This window comes from Panthera tigris, chromosome B2 (genome assembly GCF_018350195.1).
Source record: "Panthera tigris isolate Pti1 chromosome B2, P.tigris_Pti1_mat1.1, whole genome shotgun sequence".
NCBI lineage: Eukaryota > Metazoa > Chordata > Mammalia > Carnivora > Felidae > Panthera > Panthera tigris.
Window position 1 is genome coordinate 58,343,137 of NC_056664.1, and position 27,844 is coordinate 58,370,980.

General features: G+C 33.6%; 1 protein-coding gene across 1 annotated transcript in view; it reads right to left on the bottom strand.

Moving 5' to 3' along the window:
* EYS (eyes shut homolog) overlaps nucleotides 1-27,844 on the bottom strand; it is a 1,764,056-nt gene that overhangs the window by 1,074,925 nt on the left and 661,287 nt on the right. The window contains 2 exon segments of the mRNA XM_042986616.1: nucleotides 184-280; nucleotides 9,737-9,996. Of these exon segments, the coding sequence (XP_042842550.1) occupies nucleotides 184-280; nucleotides 9,737-9,996 (357 nt within the window).

The following is a 27,844-nucleotide window of genomic DNA, read 5'->3' on the forward strand; positions in this document are numbered from 1 at the left end:
TTTTAAACAAGACATTTAATGACTCCATTAATATAAACATACAAAGTCAAAGCTTCAAATAATTGTAGCATGGCAAATTGTTAATAACCAGAAATGTTGTTTAACTGAAATTATAAACATGGATATATTTAGATACATCTAGATGCATAAACTTGAATCCAGATATTTTGGGGTTTTCTGTACCTGAAATTGTTGACTCCATCTTCGCAGTCACCATAATTCTGGCAGGGAAGAGAGAAGCACTCATTCACATTAATTTCACAATGTTCACCCTCAAATCCTGCAGAAAGATGAGATGGATATAGATGAGCAATCCTCACTTTAGAGTGTGAAAATCAGTCAGTGGTAAAGAGTCTGGAGAATATGCTCTTAGTGGAAGTTTACGGGAAAAAAGAATTAAATAAAGAAAGAGAAAACACCTCATCTATGGCCTCTCATATAACTCTATTTCACATAACATATGAATAAAATTATGTTAGTTTCTAATTAATGAGTTCAAATGAAAGAATCAGGGGAGGAATATTTTACTCAATCCTTTGGGAAAGTGGGATCGCTGCTAATGTTGCTGTTGTTTTAAGGTATTTAAATGTTTGAACAAGAAGAACTGAAACAATCTGGGAAGGAAATGAATTAATGTGATGGCTGATCTTAACATAAAATTGAGCTTCAGCAATCAAATTTATTCAAGGCAGTTAGCAGATGAGGCAAATTATTTAATTACTTTCCATATCCAAGTGATTCAGAGAAAACAAATTATTTTGATCCATAACTACATAATCAGTCATCCATTTAAACACATGCCAGTTATTTTTTTAAAAAACAAAGAACATGAAAAAAAATGTACAGAATTATGAGAGGCACTTGTAATTATTTCAACACTTGTGTCAGAAAAAAAATCAGTATATCACTTTTTAAAATGCATTTAATATTTTAATATTTATGATGACAATTTAAACAATTATTTCCATAGTTCTATATTAACTAGGTAAATTGAAATATAGTCTTATACTCATTTTTCTTGCTAATATTTTTGTAATACTAGTTAGTGAATGTATGAAACAAGAGGATTTTCCTTTATCTTACTTTTCCAGTGCTATAACTAAGTGCCAAATAATTGCAAATTTCTGACATTACAAATGACAATATCTACTCAGATTTTTTAGTTTCAAGAACATGTCATTCAAGTTGTTCTGTAAAACCTGTAATTTTTATTGGCATATAGGCTAGGATCTCAAAGAGCATGATCTAAGGACCCATGAATGGCCATCTTCCTACCACAGTTCTATCTCATAAAGTTTCTCCTCCTCTTTCTATCTTCAAATATCTCTTCACGTTTAAAGTTTCAAATCATTTGTAATATCAGCATGGAGATGATATAGCACTGCTTCTTTGGTCTCTATTTCTATTATCATGATCTTTTAGCTTCAGCATCTACTGCTGAGTGGAATGTCCTCTACACTTCCCCATTTACAGTCCCAGGAGAGAACATGGGCTTGTCCTACTTTATCCTTTCACGTCGTGCTATTAGCCATTGCCATTCTCTGTGGTGTCTACCACCAAGTCAAGTGGCAAACCTGCTTCTACTTGGGAGTTTGGAAAGCTGGTATTACCTCTTATAAAATCTGGCTGCTTTTAGGTGGGAGATAATATGGAAACTTAAACATAAACTTAATCCAAAAGAAGGCAAGAGTAAAAAGGAACAAAGTAGAGATATGGTACCATAGAAAGTAGAAAACAAATAGCAAGATGATTCATTTAGAGCCACTATACACCAATATTTATATCAAATGTGGTTTAAAAAAAACACTTCAATAAAAGGCAGTGACAGCCAGGCTAAATAAAACAACAGAACCAACTACATGATTTCTAAAAGAAATTCACTTTAAATATAGAGATGACAATAGGTTAGAAGTAGAAAGACGGAATAAAGATGCACTATGAAACACTTATCAGAAGAAACCTACAGTGCCTATGTGTCTAGCAGATTAGGTAGTCTTTAGGACAAGCATCATTATTAATTTGTCCTATTTTTTTCTTACTCAATTATCAAAGCCTGCAAGTTAAGTTCTGAAGTTTCATGCTTACAATTTCATTCATGTACTAGGTTTGTATTGTCAGTATTAAAAATAAAATTAAAAAGAGTTATTTCCAAGTTAATACGGTTCTCCTAATTTTAGGTAAGCAAGGGTATCATTCCAACACATTTCACCATTCATCAATCAATCCAATAATGCTATCCTATTTAAATTGTAACTGTTATAGCATAGTTATAAATAACATAATAAGCTTTTTTTAACGTATATATGTAAAAAAAGTTAAAGATTTAGAACAGTGGATGCATTACACTATTCCTACTTCAAGCATGACTAGCTTTCTCTAGGAGGTAGAGTCTTCTGACACTAAGCTGTTTCTTAGAAGTGTTCGTTTGAGGCACTGGAACTCAGAGGCATTGGCTAGCTAGAGAAGTGGTGCCAGTGTACCTCCCTGAGTTCAGCTGGGCTGATAAATCAGAAGAACATTCAGAACCTGGAAACTCAGGCAGCTCACAGAATAACCTTGTGCTTGTGATTTTGCCTTATTCATTTAGTTTGACATTTCTGAGATGGACCTTTGTTACCAACCAGCAACATGTCAATGGGTTGAGGAAATTAGATTGCTACAATTCAATAGACATTGGGAGAAAGAAATAAAGTAGACACAGAGTGCATTTAAAATAAACTGAAGCTTTGCTAAGAAAGCTTGTGTTTGGGGGGTTTAAAGGAGAAAAATGTATATATACTTAGTCCTAAACTATACTTTCCATAGTCCTTGGTGTTAGAAGCAGATATTCATTCGTGTGAAGGGTATTTGTTTTGAATATATGCAGTGACAACTAAAAGTCTGTCAAAACTTTATAAGTACAGTTAATTCATTCCATGCTACTCTCCAGTTATTTATCCCTATCCAGACTATTAAGCTGACTCTATTAACTGCAATAGGGTTTTTTATACACAAACTGATTTTCTTATAATGTCTTGCCTATACATTGTCATAGAGAATGCATGTGACTAATCAATAAATATTTTTACATTTTCTCATCCTCTAAAGCATAATGGTAAGTTACTAAACTTACTGTTCATGTTTAGGAGCCAAATCAGTGTCAACTATAGGCATAATCTTTAAAATCACTTAATATTTTCTCATTTCTAAAAAAAATCGTTTTCACATGATTCTTTAGAGGGGATATCATAGATTATTTTTTTTTAATTTTTTTAACGTTTATTTATTCTTGAGACAGAGAGAGACACAGCATGAACGGGAGAGGGGCAGAGAGAGAGGGAGACACAGAATCCGAAGCAGGCTCCAGGCTCTGAGCCATCAGCCCAGAGCCCGATGCGGGACTCGAACTCACGACCATGAGATCGTGACCTGAGCTGAAGTCAGACGCTTAACCGACTGAGCCACCCAGGCGCCCCGGGGATATCATAGATTAAAGTACATTAACAATGGTTCGATTTTCGTGAAACTCGATTAAGAAACATTTTGTTATTCAGGGCTATACCTTGACAACTCTCCCATTAGAAGTAATACCACTTGGAACTAGGAATGAAAGTAATAGGGGGAAAACTAGAGCATATCTTTTATGTATTCAATAAGTTAGTGTTAAAATCATACATTTTAAAATAAAAACTAAAAATATTAAAAGTTAATGATTTTCAAAAGCATTAGAAAGACATTATTTTTCTTTTTTCTTTCTTTTTCCGAGAGAGAGAGAGGGCATATAAGTGGGGAAGAGAGGCAGCAGAGAGAGAGAGACAGTGAGAGAGAGAAAGAGAGACAAAGAGAAAAAGAGAGAGAATCTTAAGCAGGTTCCATTTTCAGCACTAAACCCTATGTGGGGCTCGACCCATGACCCGAGCCAAAATCAAGAGTCTGACACTCAACCACCAGAGCTACACAGGTATCCCTATATTTTTATTTAAAAATTTTAATTTATCTAGATTTTAAAACTTTATGAAAACAACTACAACAAAAAAGATATCTTTCTCTTGGCAAGTCAGAATTTTTTTTTAAATATTGTTTTATTTTTATTTTAAAACAATATAATACAAATATTAGCATTGTCTTGAAAAATTAACCAACTATTACAAAACAGTTGCATTTAACTCTATGAAATAGAAAAGACAGAACTAATTTCTAGTAGGCTTAATATGGTTTTAACACTGATTTTAAGAAAATTAAAAAAAATGAGTATAAAAGCTGAAATTTTCTTTAAAAATTTTTGATGTTTTAATTTATTTTTGAGAGAGAGACACAGAGAGTTGGAGAGGGGCAGAGGGAGAGAGAGACACAGAATCTGAAACAGGCTCCAGGCTCTGAGCTGTCAACACAGAGCCCAACATGGGGCTCGAATTCATGAGCCATGAGATCATGACCTGAGCTGAAGTTAGATTCTCAACCGACTGAGCCACCCAGGCACCTCTTAAAGCTAATATTTTAAAATACAATAAATTATTGACATGTTTTTAAAGTTAACTAGCAACAATATATATTTTCTCTGAAGAATTTCCCCCAATATAAATATCTACAGCTCTTTAAACCTAATAGATACATGCTACCAACATAAGCACATATTTTTAATTCTCAAAAAGAGTAATTTTTAATTTAGACAAACTGTATTGTCAAGTGACACATTTATTTGGTGCTTGGAATTATACACCTCAGGTAACATGGCATTACGTAGTAATTGTATATGTGTTGGAGTAATAGACACATTTGAATGCAACTACTTGCTTCCTCTGGTACTACAAATCCATCATGCTTAGAATCCCAATTGTAAATTGACAGTACATGTAAATGATTTGATTCTTCCTTCCACTGTGATATTTTACAAGTACTCTTTGCCACATTCTAATCCTTTGTAAAGTGTCATTTTAAAAAACTTTTGCTCCGGGGCACCTGGGTGGCTCAGTTGGTTAAGCCTCTGACTTCAGCTCAGGTCATGATCTCAGTTGGTGAATTCGAGTCCCACATCAGGCTCTGTGCTGACAGCTCAGAGCCCGGAACCTGCTTTGGATTCTGTGTCTCCCTCTCTCTGCCCCTCCCCAGTTCACACACTCTCTGTCTTTGTATTTCAAAAATCAATAAACATTAAAAAATTTAAAAAAAAAGAACTTTTGCTCCTTTCACCTTGGAGACATATGGATGAAGTGGGTACATTTGGAAACTAAGCCCTGTAAATTAAAAGTAGTGGATAAGGTGGTGTTCTTGCCTACAAACCAAGATATAATTCAAAGTAGAAAGATAAAGAAGCTTTCCTAAAGAGAGTATGAGAAACAAAATATACTTTAAGCTGAAATGATTTTAGGTCTCCCACTGTACACACACATACTAATAACTCCGCTGTATGCTGTACGCATTTTATCCACATGCATTTTATCTATAGTCATCTCTACCTCTGTATCGTAACCCTCATGCCATTCTTATATTTCATTTCTACCAGTCTGAAGTTGAACTGCATTTGTTCAACCTCTTGAACTTTATTAGCTCTTTCCCTTTACTATATGCATTAGAAATCACTCTTTTGATCACATACAATATAAACAAAAATACTAAGCTAGATAGAAGGAATGACATTTATTGGGTAGCCTAGCTGGAAGGATGCCCCATAGTCTGTAGAATTTATAAAAGAACCATAGGAACTGCCAGGATGAGTTATTCTTTCACAAACACTTCTCTCCTAGTGAATTCAGATCTCCATGTGAAGAGAACATGGAGTTGGCTGCATCCACTGAAAAACTCTGGAAAAAAGAAGAAGCCTCTTTCCTTAGTGTCAATTCCAAGGAAGGGCTCTCAGTGCCAATATTCCAGTCCCATGCTGATGTGGATCAATCATAATTGCCAGAGAGATGGAGTTTTCTATCTCTCTTAGCTTGAGCTCTTCCAAAATAAGAATATGAGATAATAATACGTACTCAGGTAGCTTATTTGAGAGGTGATCCCAGGAATTCCTGCAAGGGAGTGGGGAGATAAAACAGGGGAGAGAGGGGCTTAATGAGTAGGCTACTGTGACGGGCAATGAAGGCTCCAAGGCTGCTGGGGATCCTCTTATGAATCATGTGGAACATAACTCAGAGCTCTCACACTCCATAACAACCTTTGCATCTACAAAGTAGGAACGTGGTACTTTAATGGTTAGTTAATTTATGTGTCTTTCCTTGAACTTAAGTTCCTTGAGGATGTGTCTTTGTCATGCTTAATTTCCCCAGAACCTGTTTCAAGACTTGACACATGGTAGGAAATCAATATGTGTTTGTTGAATCAGTTAATAAAGAATACAATTTTTAGATTTCTAGAACCCTACCAACATCTATTTGCAAGATTGGGCAGAGCATAGTTCAGAGAGACAAAAAAAAAAAAAAATATATATATATATATATATATATATATATATATATATATATATATAGCATAAATGTTGAGGTAAGCTAATTGATTGCATACTAAATCACCAAAACCTAACACTTTATATAAGGTACCTAAAGTAACCCATTTGTTTCCAGGAATCTTGAATAATCATATTTGTCTTTCTATGTGCTATTTTTATATTTATTAAAGCACTTATTTTTTTTTACCACAGAAATTATTTAAACAAATAAGATTAGATACAAAACAAGTTGCTCACACTGTACCCAAATGGATTAGATTGTTTTGACTCTAAGTTTCAATCACACTAACCAAAGTAGTTTACCTGGTAAGCATTCTATTTGGGATGAATCATAGTATCAGTTATTCTAGTTGCTGTTCTTCAGAGTGAATTTTAATGCCATTTGTAATTTAGTTATCTAGTACATAGTCACATTACTACTCTGGCTTTGAGGTTTTATTTATATTCATATTTAAATTGTGATAGACCATACAGACTGAGTAAAAACTGTGAACAGAATTTCAAAAACGCATATGCTGAACTCCAAGACCTTAAGCCTTAAATCTCTTTCCTCATGATACCCTATATCCTAGGCACTTAGCAAACACTAACAGCTTGCAAAGAATTCCAGTGGAGCTTCTAAATCCTGTATCTATATATGAGGTTAAGTCTTGGAATTCTTCATGGTTTTAAATTTCAGTACTTTTATTATTTTGTTTGTTTGTTTTAAGTTTATTTTGAGAGAAAGAGAGAGAGTGTGTGCGAGCAGGGGAGGTGAGAGAAAGGAGACAGAATTCTAAGAGAATCCTAATCCTGCTCTATCAGTCCAAAGCCCAACATGGGACTCAATCTCTCAAGAACTGTGAGATCATGACCTGAGCTGAAATCAAGAGTTGGATGCTTAACAGACTGAGGTACCCAGGTGGCCCTTAAATTTCAGTACTTTCAAAATTGAATTTGATCAGAATATTTTCCTTAAAAAAATAATATGATGCCTTTGACGTAGATACTTTTTCAAACAACAAGTATTAAAGTAACTCAGGGCATAGTGTCTAAGCTATTCCACAGTCACCCTCTTTTTAATATTTTGAGGTAGTTTTTTAAAGCAATGTCACAGGCTTCAGTATGATATGCTACAGAGGTTGAAGTATTAAAGGGAATAGTGAGTAAACATTTTTACAGTAGTTAGATCTCATTTACAGAAACTTACTCCTACATTTCCTTAGGTTTCAAAAAAAATTTCAGTTTCAAATACATATATATATATATATATATACACACACACACACACACACATATACATGTATACATAAATATATATATGAAGCAAAATAGTTTAGAAACGATGTACACTTCAAATATCTCTTTGTGCTGAATCACAGTTAGAAACACATGATTCGTTGTGCCAGCCCACTACTCTGTCCAAAGCATTGATTTCAGTGCCCATATCTCTCTTAAACCCTTAAGTAGAACGATGAATTTTCAAGAAAAAAAAAATAAACCAACAAGATTTTACTAATATACAAGATGAAATAAATCTAAATTGTCCTCAAGATATTTTTGTGATGTTCACGAGGTTAGAAAATATTATTATTAATATGATAGTTGATAAGGTTTTATGATATCTCTGAACTTATTTTTCCTTCATCCCTCAACAGGAAAGGAATCTCACTAGATTATATAAATTCATTAAGTACATCTGTGAATTACAAATAAATTGTCAAAAAATTTATATGGAAAAAAATAACATGCCCCCAAAATATACCTGTCTTGTAGAAAACTGTCTTTGGCAAAAATAGAGGAGGTTTTATTTTAATAGAGGAAATAGGCTACTGCCTTTCAGTAAATATTATCCATTACTTCTATTCTGAGAATATATTAGTAGGCTAAGTAAAGCATCACAGAGTAATCCTGCTAAATAAATCAGCTCCTCCCTTGCTACTGAATAATATTTCATAAAGTTTCACTCTCAACATTTATTAAAAGGAAAATTCTTCATTTAAATTATTTACTTTATAATTACTGAGGGTTTCAGGGTATTAGGTGTTCCCTTCACATTTTTTCCTATCTTGCTTTTCCTGACTCATTCCTGCAAACATTTATCCATATACCTTATATGCCCATATTATTTGTTTTATACAGCCCATGTCATTTTTGCAAAAACAATTGCTAATGGCTTTCCACTTTGTAGTTCCAATCCCTCCTAAGGTCCAGAAGTTTCTGTCATGTATGTACATTCAAGAACTTGCCTCTATATCCTTACAATAGATTTTCTTATACATCAGAAATTTCTAGAGGTTTCATAAAAACAAACAAAAACAGCTTTGACTGAGATACCAATTAATTGGTACAGTCTAAGCTGACCTTTTGGGACAGAAGAGTAAAGAAGCACTATCCTTAATTTTAATAAACATCTATTCTAGTAGAATCAGTAACAAGGAAAGAGACATGAACCCATAAGTTGGCATTAGAAAATAACTAACAGTTGTAGGCTTTTATACACAACATGGTTTTTATATTGTGCTTATGACAAACACATTCCAGTTATAATGACAATGTGCTAGTTTTATGATAGAAGCATTCCTGCTGAAGATAGTAATAGCTCTTGAGTAGTCAGCAATACATGAGCAGTAAACATTTATGCAGATCACCTAATCAGATCACTAATCAGATTTCTTTCAGTTACATCTGAAGAGATCCCAATCAAGCACCTTGAATAACTTGATATGACCCAGAAAGCCAGAAGTTACTCACTTCAGGAATAGCTGGATTTGGAGCTCCAATAATGTCTTTTGTGATCTGCCCGTCCTCTATCCCTTTCATAGGCTCTATTTTAGCGCACAAAGTAGCCACAAGAGTCACATGATACTGGCTTAGCAACCACAGCAGACATAAATGGTGTTCATAGATCCCTCCAGGAGGGAAGTTACAGTGAAGCATTTGATTACCCTAGATTCTATCTATGCTCATTTCTAACTAACTGCTATTGTAAGGAACACTACATGGACAAAATTCAAGAAAAAGAAGCTATTAACAATAGGAGAAGATTTCTTAAAAAACAAAAAAAAAGAGCCCAAATCTATGAAGTTTTGCCTTTCCCTCACCCACTCCCCCTGGCCCCCCAACATCATGCTATTTAAGTTAACTTTTTAGATTATTTCTGTGGTCTGTTTATATACCTATATTTGGAGTCAAATACTCCCCCATCTCCAATGTATATATGTAAGTTTTCTCTCACCCATTTTTAGGGAGTCATAATACCATAAAAACAAAATAAACCAAACAGACAAAAAAGTGAAATATAACATTAAAACAAATATAGGCTCTTACCTTCTCTACACACACAATAATGATTTCCATCAACCAAAGTCAAGCACGTTGAGTTGTTTCTGCAAGGGTCGCTGAGTGGATCACAGGGGTTATAATGTTGATGGCAAAATTTTCCAGTATAAAAGGGTGGGCACAGGCATACAAAGTGCCCAGGAATGGAAGACTCATGACAAAGAGCTCCATTCATGCATGGGTCAGAGTCGCATTCATTTATTTCTTCACTACAGTTTTGTCCAGTCCATCCAGGTGTACACTCACAGCTGAAATGAAATTTTAACAAGTACGAACAGTGCTGTTTCAAATGTATTCTTTGAATTTTGAATGTATTACTACATTGAACTAATTTGTAGTATTTTTATTTATAACAAGATTAATAAACATAGTTTAGAAACATCGTTTACCTAATTTCCTGAGACAATTCAATGTATAATACGGCAAAACTGACTGCAATGGCAAAGATAAGATTTAAGAAGCATTTTCTAACGTGGTAGGCCACTGACACAGATCAGAGAACAACAGCGCTACCAATTTCAATTTTGGCAACTATTGAGTTTAATTACCAATTGACAAAATTTCCTGAATTATTTCTTTTATGCAAAATAATTTTCACTGTTTATAAGCCTGAGATGATATTTATGCAATGTCTTTAGCAACATGTGACTCTTATAATCACCAGAGTATTTATAACAAGGTGTTCCCTTATGCTAAGCAAGTTTTTCATCTCACTTTTGCATGCTTTTAAGAACATCTTTCCTACTAATATTTGAATAATGTGGGAAAATTGAAGAGAAAGCAAATCACTAAAAAGTGAAGCATTTGGATCTTATCTGTACCTTCCAGACTCTAGCTAGGTCTAACCCTCAACCATCTGGCATCTGTCATTCTCTCAGAAACTTTTGAGTTCAAATAGCAATTTAACCAAACATCTTCCATCAAACTAGGCTAATTCTTTTCCTAAGAGGAGGAGGATTCTAACAGAGCAGAAAAAATGTTTGTCCATGTAATGTATTATTCAAACAAGGGAAATGGACAGGAAATGAATGGAGTAATACTGAAACCTGCCAATATGGAATGAATGGGAGGATTGTCCACCAACAGGTTGAGTGGAAGTCAATCAAAAACTGTGTGCATGTTCAGAGAGCGAGAGCACTCAAGTTAGTCTATGGGCAAGGTAGAGCTCTAAATCTAAAGTAAATGTGTTATTTGGCAAGTGACAAATCATGAGACAAGGCATAGAGGATATTAGAAGAATTATTTTCAGAAAAACATTTTTTACTGATATATTAAATATTTAAAATAACTTGAAAAGAATATTATATTCCTGAAATATTTAACTTGCTTCATGATAAAAAACATCTTGCTAAAAAAGAGAGATAGAATAGGGGGAAAAAAGCGAACAAGGAAACAAGGAAGGGGAAGGGGAGAAGGAAGAAAAGAAAGAATAAGTTATCTCATTTGCACTATGTTAATAAATACAGAATATACCAATATAGTGAGAGGAAATAGTTGAATGATTGGCTTGTACCATTTGAAATGAACTGAAAATGAATTCTAAATAGATATAATACTCATTGAAATAAATACTAAAATGAATAGGGGGAAAGATAGCTTTAGGTATAATTGACTAATAATATGTTTACCAGTTTAATAAGATTGAATACAAACTAAAAAAAAGTGGAATTTACAGCTGTTTTTTAAGTTGGTAGTGTGCATAAAGTTACTGCTACAATGCAAATTGAGTACTTATTTGTAAGGTATGTTTACAAGGCAAACCACAACTGAAACAATCTGTAACTCTGAAATGTAAAAATATATCTATGAATATGCTATTTCCTTAGAATGAGTAAAAAATGTGGATGTTTTACTTTCTCTTCTAAAAGGAAATGACATTATTTTCTTGACTATATATCCTGGTTTGCCTAGATAGTCCTGGCTTAGGCCTATTGTTCCAGTACAATGATTTACATGGTACCCTTTGATTTAACAAAAGTGTCTAAAGTGCTATTGTCTTCATTTTTGATTATACTATTAAGAAAAATGAATGTTTTCCAAAAAAGACTATACTCTCAGTTATTTTCTAATCCTGCATATGATTTCATCTTGCTCTAAAATTTGTCTGTCATACCTTTGAAAAATGTGTCCCATATACGACCTTATATTATAAACATTTCCATGACTAGCCTCCATTAATTAAACTTCTGGCTCCTCATTGTGATTCTGAATCTCTATATTCTCATGTACATAACATATGTTGAAAATATTATAAATATTGATGGATATATGGTCTTCAGTTGGAATCATACAGAGTTATCTGAATTCTTTCACTTGGGAAATTGAGGATCAGAGAGTTTATTGAAATTGGTAATCTCCAAGAATTATTATAAAGATAATATAATGAGTAAAAAGCATACATGATGCCTGACATCAATATTGCCTACTCACCCATGGTGGCCTCTAGGTGCTGTCACAGAATTAAAAAAAAAAAATAAATAAATAAATAAATAAATATATATATATATATATATATAATATATATATATATGCTTATATGCATATATATATATGCATCCTATTTATATATATATATATGCTTATATGCATATATATATATATGCATCCTATTTATGCTTAAATAAAATATGCATCTCAACAATGAGAAATGCTTCAATTTCTAGTGGTACTTTTCACTTATTTGTCAACCACATCTTATTTTAAAATGGCCAAATATAGTATTCAATTGGATATCTCCAATAAAGCTTTGAAATAGGTAGAAAAATGTATTTTTTTATTCTCACTTTATAGATGAGACAGTCAGAAGTGCGAAGGATAAAAGTGACTTATCCAAAATCACCTGGTTGGCAACTTGAGATCTGAAGCCCAGACCTCTTCCTTCAAGGTTCCCTCTTTTCTTTTTTTCTTTCTTGCAGGTTTCAAATCCATTATAAGAATATCCAAGATGTTGTGTAATAATATTAAGTATAATCAAATCCCAATACAATAGCTTCAGTGAATTTATTTAAAGTAGCTTTACTTCTAAAGTGCTGTTGCATAAATATTTATCTTTTTCTTTTTCTTGTATTCCTTCATGAGTACATAATTTCAACTTGACTAAAAGAGTTCCCTGTGAGAAACCAATAATGTTTGAATATTTAGCATATGTGCTGACTGTTTGTTTTATCTTCTCACATAACAGGTGGCTCAAAATTTCATGTGGTGTCCTTACAAGGATCAAATCCTCAGGAAAGCATCTGGCTATATGTCAACAGGACTGATGATGCCAAGGTGAGGCCTCTGGAGATGAATGGATATTTGCAGAAAATAAAGTTCTAAAGAACAAAGTCACTATTTACAACTAACAGACCTATACATTTATATATTTGAATCTGCTTTTATACATATCAGAGAAACTAGTCTGATGAATGGAAAAACATGTTTTATGTGAGAACTTCAGTCTGGTTTTAGCTTGTACTATGAAATAATTTCTGGATTCAGTATGAACTGGCAGGATTCTCCAAACTCACAGCTAGAAGCAGGATTTTTATGGATTGAAAAACCAAACAAGCAAAAACACGTACTCTATGACTTTTTGAGGATATGATTTCTAGTAATAAATACTCAAAAACTAATTTAGTGTATACTTAAAAGTAGATTAATATGTTCTAATTTGCTGTCTTCCTTAGTGAGATAACCAAAAATTCACTGGCATAAAATACACTGAATTCCTTCTAAGTAAGAACAACATTTCAATTCTTAAATGTTAAATGTTGATTTAAACTACCAAAGCTAGGGGGCGCCTGGGTGGCTCGGTCGGTTAAGCGTCCGACTTCGGCTAGGGTCATGATCTCGCGATCCGTGGGTTCGAGCCCCACGTCGGGTTCTGTGCTGACAGCTCAGAGCCTGGAGCCTGTTTCGGATTCTGTGTCTCCCTCTCTCTGACCCTCCCCCGTTCATGCTCTGTTTCTCTCTGTCTCAAAAATAAATAAAAAACATTAAAAAAAAATTTAAACTACCGAAGCTAAGAATAGAAAATAAAGTAGATGTCATTGTTATAAAACAGGACAAAGGAATATTCATGAAAAATATCATTAGCTTAAATAATCTTAGTAGATTCCCATTTCTAAATATTAACCATTCTATATGCTTACCTTATCAGAAATATTGATATCCAATGATTAAATAATATTTGGCAATATTTATGTATGTTTGTTTTGTATAAGTATACCAGCTTTTTTGGCTGTAAACTTATAAATACAAATCTAACAGTATACATAACTTAAAAGAGTCTTCTTATATGAATTAATTCACTTATTCTTTGTTGCGGCCACTATTTTGATGCAAAATAAAATCCCAATTGAAACTAGCAGGTGAAAAAGAAATAGTAATACTATAAGTAATAAAATAGAATTGTTATCTTTGTTAATGTCTTAAAACATTGAGGGCACATAAAAAGGAAGAAATTTTAAAAATACAGGCTATCAGCTAAGTCATTCACTTTGTATTTTATTGTTTTATCCATTCACCTGTTGTTCATATGTAGTTATCTCATCAGGTATACCTTAACAAAACCACATTAATAATGAACTCTAAGATATTCACTACTATACTTTTAGCCACTGCAATCCTCTTGCAATAAAATGTGGAAAACCATTTAGCTCACCTAGACTGGTAAAATTTGTGTCAAATAAACTATTTTATTAGTAACAATAAAAAACAAGAAAACGGGTTCAAAAACCATTCTGAAGAGCATCATGCAAGTGTAAAGATGTAAAACATAAGAAGATTGTATATGGGTGGAATGAACAATTGGAACGGCCTAAAAAGTTATAGCAAGGCAAGACTGAACAACAGCAACGACAGTGAAACTGAGTTATTTTACATTCTACCCTTGAAGATATTTAACACTTTCGTTTTGTTTTTAAGTATGGTAGTGACACAATCAGATTGCTCTAGAGTAGAAGATGGATAAATGGGGAGAGCTTGGTAGCATGAATATCATTTAGGAAGCTATTGTTTTATTGTTGATAAGAGATTATGAGGATCTAAGCCAAGACATTAATTAGTTATACCATATTTAAAGTACATTTCTGATGTAGGTTTGAGAAAATTTGGACAATGATTAGTGTAAGTTAATGAAGCAGAGGGAGTAATGGGGGGTTCTTGGTTGATTTTAGCTTATTTATATCATTTTAGAAAGGTAATGGTGATTACCTTTAGGTGAAATAGGAAATAATACAGAGGATGGCAGAAGATGAGAGGCTACTGGTGTTTAATATATAGTTACTTAAATTAACCGCATGATTTCAGACGCTGTCCTATATGTAGTAAGATATTCGAATATGGTACTCTGGAAAAGTTAAAGCTTGTGATAAAAATTCAAGGGCCATTCTAACAAGCATTATCAGGAATAAGTTAGTATCAAATAATTTTAACATTGACCACTTTTAACAAAAATATAAAGCTAATTTATTAAAAATATAGAATAGCACCTCTATATTATGTGATATAATCTTAAATGTTTTATATTGGACCTATATTTTATAAAATATTTATATGGCACAGAATAAGTAGGAAAGGATCATACTAGTCAGATTACCTACAAGCACTTGACTGGTGAAAACAAGTCTTTCTTTTATGTTTTTTTAAAGGTGAAGAGAGGGTAGGTGGAGGGAGGGAAAGAGACAGAGATCCACTCTTTATAATTTGGGATACATACTATTAATCTATTTATAGACAGAATATATAAATCATTTATATATACTGAAAAAATTATTTTCTATACTTAATTTTAAGCAATGTACATTTTGATGTAAATGAACTATTTGGATATTTCCTTGGAATAATTCTATTTAAATTATCTGTACATTTCTAATATTCTACATGATTTAATCTCCTGTGCTGTGTGAAAAGACAGTTGATCAACAGGCTTTTTCACAGTTGTGGAATTCAAGTTGTTGATCAGCATCTCCAAAAATAATTCCAGGCTTTTTCAAGATTCAAAGGATTCCTCATTTCATAGCAAGAAGTTGATGTTCCAGCCAAGCAGAAACACAAAATGCATTGGGTCAAACCTCTAGTAGATTTACATTTAAAACCTAAAGAATCCGGTGAAATGCATGTTGCATTTGGGAGAAAACCCAAAATTTACACATTTAAATCTGGGACTAGAACATAGATCCAACTAAATATTGGATAGTAAAAGCAGATGAACATTTTTGCCATAATGATCATAATATGGAAACTGTAAGAATGTGATATTTGATCACTGAGACAGATGGTCAGATTTTACCAGGGTTTTTAAAGCTACAATAAACATAAGAAAATAATCTTCAAAGTTAAATTAAAAAAAAAGAAAGTGGATTTTTTTAATGACAATCTATATAAGGTGAAATAAAACGCTTACAAAGAAAGGCTGAATATACCATCCTTTGGGTTTACCTATTGATATAGGGATATGGCTTAATGTTATAAATATGAGGAACATGAATAAGTACATGACTCAACTTCAATCAAAACCTCAGTTCATATATAAAATACATGAATTTAGTATCTTTTTAGGTTTTTTTAATGTGTATTTTTGAGAGAGAGAGAGAGAGAGAGAGCGAGTGAGACAGCATGAGTGGGGGAGGGGCAGAGATAGAGGGAGACACAGAATCTGAAGCAGGCTCCAGGTTCTGAGTTGTCAGCACAGAGCCCGATGCAGGGCTCAAACCCATGCACCGAGAGATCATGACCTGAGCTGAAGTTGGATACTCAACCGACTGAGCCACCCAGGAGCCCCATGAATTTAATATCCTTAAATTCTTATACACTATATTTCATTTTTGTGTTTTGACAGGGTGTGTGTATGTTTGTGTGTGTGTGCGTGTGTGTAAAGAAAACAAATTGATGGTGTGTCAGTTTTCCTGAGCAAGTAAGTATTTCTTCTGGCTCTTGGTTTTTCCCAAAATGGGTCCTTTGGACAAGTCAATGTAAGTCTGCTTTTACATATAATTTTCTAAATATTCAGATAAATTTACAGTTTTTATTCTTTAAGTGTTTATCTAAGTATATGCATGCATGTGAATGAGAATGTAGATTATAAAGTATATACACTGTGTTCAAACACAGTGTTCAAACTGCATTTAAAAATACATACATATACATATATATATATATATATATATATATAGCATTTTAAATACAGTTTGAGAATATATAAAATCTCTACATACATATTTTTTCTTTTAAGTACAATTTGAGTAGGAGACAGACATTTAGAATACAAAATAAAAGGCAGAATGTTATTTAAAGGAACGAAAGTACTGAGATATGGAACTTAAATTTATGAACATTTTGAAAAATAATTCATAAATGTGCAGTATGTCAGAAGTTTTACAGGGAGAAACATTTTAAAGTCCAAATTTAATAAACGTCAGACTTTAAGTTGCAAAAGAAAATCAACTGAGCAAGCAAAAGCCTAAGTACTTTCATACATTTTGAAAATGTATTATAAGCAAATAGGAAATGAAATAAATCTTTGGTTTGTTGTTGGGAGTAGCAGTATAATAAATGCTATAACTGTTAGAAACTGTGTGTGTGTGTTTGACATATATATGTATCAGGAATTTATACTAATTACTAATTGTACCTTCTTAGTTCTAGGCTGTATGCATATAATACATACAATTGTTTATGAACTATAACACAATTTTGGTTAACTAATGTCAAAAATATGTGAAATAAAAATACTTAAGAGGAAAGCTAATAAGTATTTAGAGACATAAAAATTACTATGGGCCTATTTTTTTATTAAAATTTAAAATTATCCCCTTTAAAATGATCTAGATAATATTCCAAACTGCCTTTTATTTCTTTTTATTTAAAAAAAAAATTAACGTTTATTTATTTTTGAGACAGAGAGAGACAGAGCATGAACAGGGGAGGGGCAGAGAGAGAGGGAGACACAGAATCTGAAACAGGCTCCAGGCTCCGAGCTGTCAGCACAGAGCCCCACGCGGGGCTCGAACCCACGGACCGTGAGATCATGACCTGAGCCGAAGTCTGACGCTTAACCGACCAAGCCACCCAGGCGCCCCTCTTTTTAAAGGAAGTATTAGATTATAGAAATAAATAAGGAAACAGAGATGAGAAAAGAGGAAAAGGGACAAGGGAAGAAACAGAGAAATCTCATTCAAGGGTCATCTGTCTCATAGGAGCTATGTGGAAGGTATTTATATGTATGATCCTATTTCTTGACTGGCTCCTTCTTGGCACTTGGCTAGTCAATCCTAAGAAACTTTCATAACTTGGTGGTCCATATTAACTATGGAAGAGATTCCAGAATTATTACAGTAAACAGTGGAAAAAGAAATCAAAAGTTCAGAAAAATAAGCATGCTAAACTAAGTATTTTATGTAAGGGCACAAAACCAATCTCGTTCTACTGGAGGATGTGGAGACCACTCTTTTTATTAAAGTGGTTAACACATATGCTTTTCAGAAGAGCATCAGCTTCACTGAGAATCTTAGTGTCAGTCGTCCCTTGAATGATAGAACTGATTATAGGAGATACTATTACCAAAATTAGCTCCTGTAAGAAATAGAGATGATAGGAATGGAGAATTTAAAAGAACCGGGTGGTGACACATAATCTTCAGAACAAGTAGGGCACAATCATAATGATCACCAAGGCTAGTGGGGTAGTAAGGGGGGCCCTGATCCTCAGAGAACCATGGAGACATTTAATAAAACACATTGCCTGTAGGGGCAGGATAGATGAGTAGATAAGGATATTCTCCAATTTATGTAATCAAAATAAATCAAGACTGGATAATTAGGAGGCTGAGGGTAGCCTCTCCAGCTAAAAATGATGATCCTTTGCCCAGTTCAGACCTCAAACCCACTTGATTGAAAGAGAGGCCAGGTGCCCTGGAGAAAACACACCATATCACTACAACATATAGTAATGATTCCACCAGCAGGATCTATGGCCATTTACTTTTGTAACTACATTTAGGAGAAAGAATGGCAAACATTTCAAGTATACTGGACTTGAGTTCAACGTGACATTGAAATCTAGGTTTCAGAAGCTTCATTGCCCTAGTTTTAGAATGGAGGAATATGGAAGCAAGGTAATAAATGCACCTGGCCCAGGTGTAGCTCACAGCTAGTTTCACAGGTCTGTTTTCCAGACCCTGAATATATATACCTGAAATGGACTTTTAAGTTGGTAGAACTTTCACACCATTTCTTTGTCTGGAAATTATAATCATAATGAATGCTAATTGGAAGCCATTAAACCTGTCTCCCCACTAAACTCCCACCCTCCGGCCAGTAACATGATTTAAAAAACAAGATATCACCCTATGGGAAAAGCATAAATGGTGCCACCATTGAGGCAAAAAGCAGATCCACTATTATTTCTCCACTCCATTCACCAGATTGGCCCCTACAAAAAATACATATCACTTTGAAGATGACAACAGACAAGTCAAGCTCAACCAAGTAGTAGTTTATTTGCTTCCATTGTCCTAGATGGCACATTTGACCAAGCAGAGTAACACTGACTGCCTCAGATACACAGTATGTGGCCAAGAATGCAGAAGTCTTTTCTTTTCTCTTCCTATCAGGCAGGAGGCTCAGAAACAGTGTATATCATTTGGAACAGAAAACAGTATACATCTAATATCTTAAGGCTACATTATCTCTCCCACTGTATTATAATCTGAAGGTAACTGGACTGTCCAGACATTCTTCAGACTGTCACACTGATCTACAATATTTATGACATTATTCATTATTATGTTAATCAAACTGGAAGAGCAATAAATGGTAAATACGATGAAAACTTTGTGAAGATACACATGGTCCAGGCAGTGACTGATAAAATTTATGAAGACTCAAGCTCCCATCACAAAAATGAAGTTGTTAGAGATCCAATGTTATAGAGCATCCTGAGATATCTCTTCAAATATAAAGACAGATTATTTCATCTTCTACCTCACACACTAAATACAAATTAGTGCATCTTATACTACACACCACCAAAAGGGAAGCACAACACTTGGAAGGCCTCTTTGGTTCTAATGGCAGAAACATTGTTCCAACCTACTCACGTAAGGATAGAGATGGCTGGACACTTTACATGAGTCCCAGACCAGGAGAAGACTTGGTAAATGGTTCAGGCCAAAATGCAAGTAGATTTGTCTTTTGCACTAGGAAACTCAACAGGCTCTGTAGTATTAGAGTTATTAGTGGTATTAGTGATGGCAAACCCCAGTAGATGAATTATTACACAGACCCCTATGGTTAGAGCAAAAGACTAAACCCCCATGCCTCCATATGGGACAACTCTATTGAGCCATCCCTGTTCTGGAGTTCCTGGTGGAATTTGGGAGCCTCTGATGTCTTTCCATTGCAATTCATCCTCTGCTTCTGCCCAATTATGCATCTTTATTATGCCCCCAAGTATTCTATTTCAAAAAAAAACTTTATCATGATGTAAATGATGTATAAAAACATTGCACATACATCAAGGGTACTCCACAATAAACTTCCAACATAAATTTCCATCTCAGAGTTTGATTCCTGAGGATTCACAGGATGCAACCTGTGATGCATTCACTATGAGTGAGTGCCAAGTGCTTTCACTCTACTTCTAGAAATATACACATGCATGGGCACAAAAATGTGTTATATATTCTTTTTTGTTTCATTGTTTATAATGGCAAAAAATCAGAATAATATAAATGACATTAAGAGGGTACTGGTTATATTATCTGGAATAATTAAATAAAATGATATACTTTTGCAAGTAATGAGTTATAAAGATATCCTTTTAAATTGTCATTAAATAAATACCACTTAAATTCTAATGTAAAATTTTAATTCCTATTATATGTGACATAATGTTTGAATGTATATGCTTCTGGAATTATTGAAAAATTTTAGAAGCTTATAAGAGACAGTAAAGCATACGGAGTAAAAACATGTTATCAGAGGGTCATGTGTTCTGGAGTCAAATGCTATATAGCAGCTGCGTAAACTTGGATAGGTTATACCTCAGAGAATCCATTCTCTAAAAACTGGAACAATAAAATATAATTCTCAGGTAGGGACTATATTAGCCACTACTCATAAAATATTGAGAAGTACCTGAAATACATGAACTCTTTATATGAACCTGAAATCAACTCTTTAAGACTATTATTATTAAATATAACATATTGAACAATGTGTTGAGTAGGAGATGAAAAATTTTTTCCTTAATATAATTCTGTACCAATAACTTTTTCACTTAGATCATGTGATATTCTTAAAATAAAACAACTTCTATTTTCAGTGGCTTGCTTTTTATCTAAATTATGAAGCCTATTTTCATTCTATTGCATGGGCTGCTAACCCATGCTTTTTCTTTTATGTGTTCTATTTTACCTTTTACATATAGAGATCTGTGTGTAGTATTTGCCCATAAAGGTGAATGCATTCCCTTTGGATCCCCTCATTGTCAACCTGGTGGCTGCTCAATCCTTTTAACATCATTCTTTGGAAATCTGATGAAGACACATTTCACTTTTTCTTTTCAGGACATCTCTGTTATTGGGTGACAGCACCAGAAGTCATCATCCATCAATTAACTTTCTGCTTAGCTTGGCATCGTTGCCAAAGTGATGATGTGGATGTGTCCACTTTCCTTGCTGGTACTTCCTTTCTCCTTGGGGAGAAGAGTGCTGCTGTACCAGAAAGAAGCCTCTTTGCCCTGCCTGGTTTCTGCTGCAATAGGCTTTCTACAAATCCTGATGCCCCCCAGAAGAGCAACTTCTGAATTCAGTTGGCCTATAATGGTAGAAGAGATGCTTGCCTCTAGCCCTCACATTTCTAAAATAGAAGATAAAGACTAGCCCTTCTCCAGATTCCTCACCATTATTCTGGAAAGATTGTTAGAACACAGGTCTGCAATTTTATTTATTTGTTGTTTTTTTTTTTTTTACTCTGATCCTATCACACTATATGTTGCTAACATCCCTAATATTTCTGGCAAGTGCACAATGCTACTCTCTTGTCACCAGGGATGATGCTATCTTCCTTCTTAATTTGGCATTGTTCACTTAGAAAGGATGTAGGAAGTGTCAACTTAGATAGTTATGATGAATTTGACATCTTAGTAAGAGTTTTTAGACTACCATGTCATTAGAGGTACCACAAACATAAATTTTTGTCATATGAAGAATTTGAAGCATTTATTGAAAGAAAGTTTATTATTTCTTCACATATGCTCAACAGTAAAATATCTGACTTATTTAGTGATGCAGAGATTGTCTTCTCTAAATATTTTATAGTGACACTAATGATTTCATTTCCTTTTGGGATGCCTTTAGCAGTGAGTAAATGCCAAGTCAAGTTGACTAATCATAGTAGAAAAGTTGTACAGTGAAAATAATAGTCCAAATTTGACACATGTGGGATTGAAATCTGGAAAATTGAACATATCAAGTTGCTGAAAGAATATATTGCTTTCCAGGGCTTGATTGTGAGTAAATGAAAATAAATGATCTTTTAGTGTTTTGTTTTGAGTGCAGACATGTATAAGCTATCAATCAATATGCATATATTCGTTTTGCTCCAAATATGAAAATATATTCTAATTTGAGTAGTATATTGTTGAGTTTAATTTTTTCTTTGAGATTTTCTAAAGGAAATGTTTGAAATTCAAAAGTTTTGAATATATAAACACCACTTTATTTATGTCTATATTACATCTAGTGTTATACTTCAGAATATTTGTTAATATATTAATTCCAGTGCTACTAGATGATGCAATTGTGAGGTATGTAAAATTCTAAGATATGAAGCTCTACCAGTTGACTCTCTCAGATCCATTCTCCAGTTGCTCAAGGCATTTATGTTGTTGTCCAATTGACCATCAGATTAAGGTCCCATCCTATTCTGTTTTAAGAGATTTCCTGTTCTCTCTCCAACAAATCTTATCTGTCTGCACCCCATGTCCTTAGTAATTTATTCAGCAACTAATTAATATACTATTTTTATCAATGAATGGAATAAAATGTTTATCCCTTTCCCACATATTTTCAGTTTAATAAAATCCTTCAATGTCTCCATTGAAAGTAGGTTGCAACATCTACCATTAAAACCAGACAATATGTTAATGTTTTTAAGGATAATAACTGTTCAACACCAAGAATTATATTCATTTTAATTTAAATACATTCTCTAACATTTATGACAAATTTAGCTTATTTTTTCATTTTTATTATGCCTATAAAGTTTTTATTAATAAGGAATACATATGTTAGAATTTTTTAATGTTTGCTTGTTTTTCTTAGTTTTCTTATTTTTATACATAAATCTATGCATTTTTGAGTCAGATTTAATATAATTTATGTTCATCTGTTTCCTCCTAAACTCTATAAATATATAACTGATTTTCCTATGCCAAAGGCTTTTTATTTTTAATTTCAGATTACAGATACTGTAATATAGAGCTGGGAAAGTAGTGTGGAGATTATCAGTTATGTATGACACCCATTCTCTCTTGCCTATTTCTTCATGTAATTGATTCTATTCAGGTATCTACTCCTTCCTTCGTATTTCGCATGATAAATGGGAAGTTGATTCTATGACCAAACCTCATGTCAAGGGTGAATATGATTGCTCTAAGACAGTGAATTTCAACTTTGACTACACGTTAGAATTACACACTAGTTTTTGAAAATCCTAAAGTTCAGATTGCATCAAAAGCTGAATAAATCAAAACCTCTCTGGGTGCAATGCAGGTCTTCGCATTTTTTAAGTGGTTCTAATGTGCAGCCAAGTTTAGTCAACTTCTGAAGTAACTTGTTTAGGAACTCAGGTATAAACTAATTAACATTGATTTAGCATGGGTTATTTGACACAATGCATAAGAGGCATGATGTTTGCTAAGGTCTTGTGATAAATATGTTTTCTCCCTCTAATGAGGGAGCCTCCAGAAATTATGCTCTCTCTCTTTCATTTGATGCCATGAGGTATATAAGTGAAACTAGGATGGCTAATACCTGTCACTTTGCCACCATGAAGGAATACTTTTATTGACACTGTAGGAGCCAAGGACACATTGTCCCAAGATGGGTGACCTTGGTTAAGATGCAATCAAAACCCAGTAGATTCAAGAAAAGCTCTTTACCTCCTTCTCAACTGACTGCCAGTACCAGGTAAAAAGCTATTAACAGAATTTCCTCTTTACCTAAGAAACTTACCTGCATAATAGGGCAATCTTTGTTTTCCAAACATCTCTTTGGCCTTCCTGCTAATAGTCTTTCTCCCCTTTGTGTCTCCAGATCCTATCCCTCTCCTTAGCTCATATAAGTGTCTGGATGCATGACTGTCTTTGGAAATTCCATGTCTGTGTTGATTCTCCATATGTAGAAAACTAAACTTGATTTTCTCCAGTTAATCTGTCTCATACCAACTTGATTCTTAGTCCAGCTAGGACCTTGAAGGGCAGAGTAAATTTTTACTCCCCAACAATACATTCAGCATGCATAATATGGCTCAGACAAGTTAATCTCAGAGAAATAGGGTGATTTCCTACTCATGTGGATCACCTTATCTCTGGACTTTTAGATAAATGAGCTTGTGATTTTGTTATCAGTGAAACCAGTTTGAATCATATTTTCTCATACTTACAGTTGAAACTCTTTTTCTAACATATATCTAAGAATTATATAATTCTGGTAAAAATAATATTTACAAACACTTGATATTTTTCATTAATTTTAATTCATAGCAACATGTTGCATTTTTTTTGCATGTGTTGGATCATTAGGTCAAGGAAAACTTATTAAAACTATTTTAATATTTGGGACACCTGGGTGGTTCAGTCGGTTAAGTGTCCGACTTCAGCTCAGGTCATGATCTCATGGTCTGTGAGGTTGAGCCGCATGTTGGGTCTATGCTAACAGCTCAGAGCCTGGAGCCTGCTTTGGATTCTGTGTCTCTCTTTTTCTCTGCCCCTCCCCTACTCACTCTCTGTCGCTCTCTCTCAAAAATAAACATTAAAAAAACCTATTTTAATAGTTTAATGAATATAGCAAAAATTTCAGCAACTAGCTTAAATTCTTCAGTTTTTTAAAGATCACTGATTGAAATACAAAATGGGGTTAGTTTATCTGAAGGAATGAAAGTAGGACTTTAAAATCAATGCCATCTATAGACCAAAAGAAAAAAAGAATCTATGGATCCACAATAGATCCATAATGGAGATTATTTACATCTGGTGCCTCTATTGACATCTCAATATCTAAAATAAGTCCACAATCTTAAGTTTTATTTAATTATTTTGTTCTATAGTTCAGGTGCTACAAGGTATAATGATTAAATGAGTCTTTTTTTTTACTTTAATAATTTTATAAGCCAGTTATATCCCACTATTATTAAGAAATAAGGTATTCCCAAGTTATTTGAAGCTCTTTATGAATCCCTGTCCAATTATATTTTTTCCATTGTTCTTTCAAAAAGAACCACTGCCTCTAAATGAGATTTATCATTTCCAAATACTTCTTCACAATGTTATCTATGTATGTATCTTTTTTTTAAGTTTATTTATTTATTTTGACAGACAGAGAAAAAGAACGTGCACATGCGAGGAGGCACGGGACAGAGAGAGAGGTAGAGAGAGAATCCCAGCAGACTCTGCACTGACAGTGCAGTGTGATGCAGAGCTAGGTCTCACGTACCAAGAGATCATATCCTGAGCCAATATTAAGAGTCAGACACTTAACTGACTGAGCCACTCAGGCACCCCTACGTATGTATCTTTAAATAACATACAGTTCTGTTTTTTTTAAATGTCATTATATATGTTCTTTTAACCTCTTCTTCATAGTTCCTTGCATTATTTTGAATTTGCTTTTTGATAAATATCTCAAGATATATAAAGTCACAGACATTCTTTCTTTGGTATCTTTAAAAAAATACTCATTTTCAATATCTGCCAAAATAAATCTTGATAAATTTTGACATTTTAATATGTTAATATACTAGCATTAGCAAGTAAGATTGAACTTTAATTCCAGCATATATAACAATAATCTAGGCAAATAATGTCTGAAGATAAACTATGGTCTGCTGACAAGGGATAGTGTAAATGTTATTAGAGGGTTCTATAGATCCCTAAATCTGGTTGAAAAGTTCTAAGGAAAATAGAGCTTTTGGAAATGCTGAGGAGTAAAATTAGAAATAGGAATATGAAACAGAGGAAATTAATATTTGTGAATTCCTCCTATGTTCAAAACACTGTATTTGGGTCCATATACATGCTATTTCAACAAGACTGAAAAATAAGCACTATTCTTGTTAAGTCCCCAAATTGCTCAAGAACACAGGGCTAAAACACAGAATTCAAAATGGATCATAGACTTAAATATAAAATGCAAAATTGTACAACTTCTAAGATATAACATAGGAGAAAATCATAATCTTGGGTTTGGGGATTTAGATGCAACACCACAAGCACAATTTATAAAAGAAAAAAAATGACAAGTTGGACTTTCTCAATGAGCAATAATTCTTCTCCACTTTAAGGGTTCTTCTAGCTAGACTAAGGATCAAATTCATATAAGACATATTAACAGGAGAAAATAAAATTTAATAGTGTGTGTATGGGGAATTCACACAGACATAGAAATCCAAAGACAGGCAAAATGAGGTTTATATGTCATTCTGAACTAAGGAAAAGGATGTAGGAGTCTGGGACTTTAGAGGAAAGGAATGCACTTCACAGGATGATAGGAAGATGTGTGGTAATTAGATGCCTGTCCTGCCAAACAGATGAGTCACTCAGATAAAATTTATCTCTGCTAACAACCCTTTTTCTGGGAAAGATACCCCATTGAAATTCTTCTTTGTAGTTGAGGGAGGGGCAAAAGTTTCTCTTGGGTCCATAGGCTCTCACTTGCCTTCAGCTCAGAATAACCTTCATGCCTCTGTGGCCCATCTTGGTGTGGTGGGCCCTCAGCTCCTACAACTTCATTAAAACTAAAAACTCTGCTCTGAAAAAGACATGGTTAAAAGTATCAAAAGATAAAGCACTTACTAAGAGAAAATAATTGTAGAATATATATCTGAAAAAGGACTTGTTTCTAGAATATACAGAGAACTCTTAAAACTCAACAATTTCAAAATAGAGAAAATATTAAAATATATACTTTATCAAAGAAAATATAAATGAGAAATATACATATGTAGTGATGCTTAGCACCATATATTCCTGGGAATTCCAAGTACGACAACAATGAGATATCACTGCATACCTACTGGAATGACTAAATCCAAAACCCTGATAATACCTAATGATACTAGGGACGGGAGACAACAGGAACTCTCACTGATTGCTGGTGAGAATGCAAAATGGCTCAACCACTTTGGAAGACAGCCTCACAGTTTCTTACATAGGTAAACATACCTAGGCTTACCATAAAATTCAGCATACTCCTAGATCTAGACATTTATCTAAATAAGTTGAAAATCCATGTATACACATAAAACCTGCATATGGACATTTATAGTAGCCTATTAATAATTTCCCCAAATTGGAATCAACCAAGTTGTCCTTCAGTAGGTAAACAGATAAAAAAGAAACAAAACACTAATAGTATTACCTATACAATGGAGTAGTATTCAGCTATAAAAAGAAATGAGCTATCAAGATATAAAAAGGTATAGAGGAAATTTAAATGCATACTGCTAAGTGAAAGAAATAAGTCTCAAAAAACTACATACTATGATTCTATCTATATGACATTCTGGGAAGGGAGAACTCATAAATACAGTAAAAATATCAGTGTTGCCAGAGAATTAGGGGAGGGGAAGATGAATAGGTGGAGCACAGAGATTTTTAGGGTAGTGAAACCATTCTGTATGTATGCAAGTATAATGTTGAATGCGTTTGTCAAAACCTATAAAACTGTACCACACACACAAAAAATGAAGCCTAATGCAAACCATGAACTATAGCTAGCAATAACTTGTTAATATCAGTTTATCAGTTTTAATAAACAATAAAAGTAATGTAAGATGTTAAAAATAGGAGATACCATTAAAAGTTGCCTAATAGGAGACACTGTGTGTATGA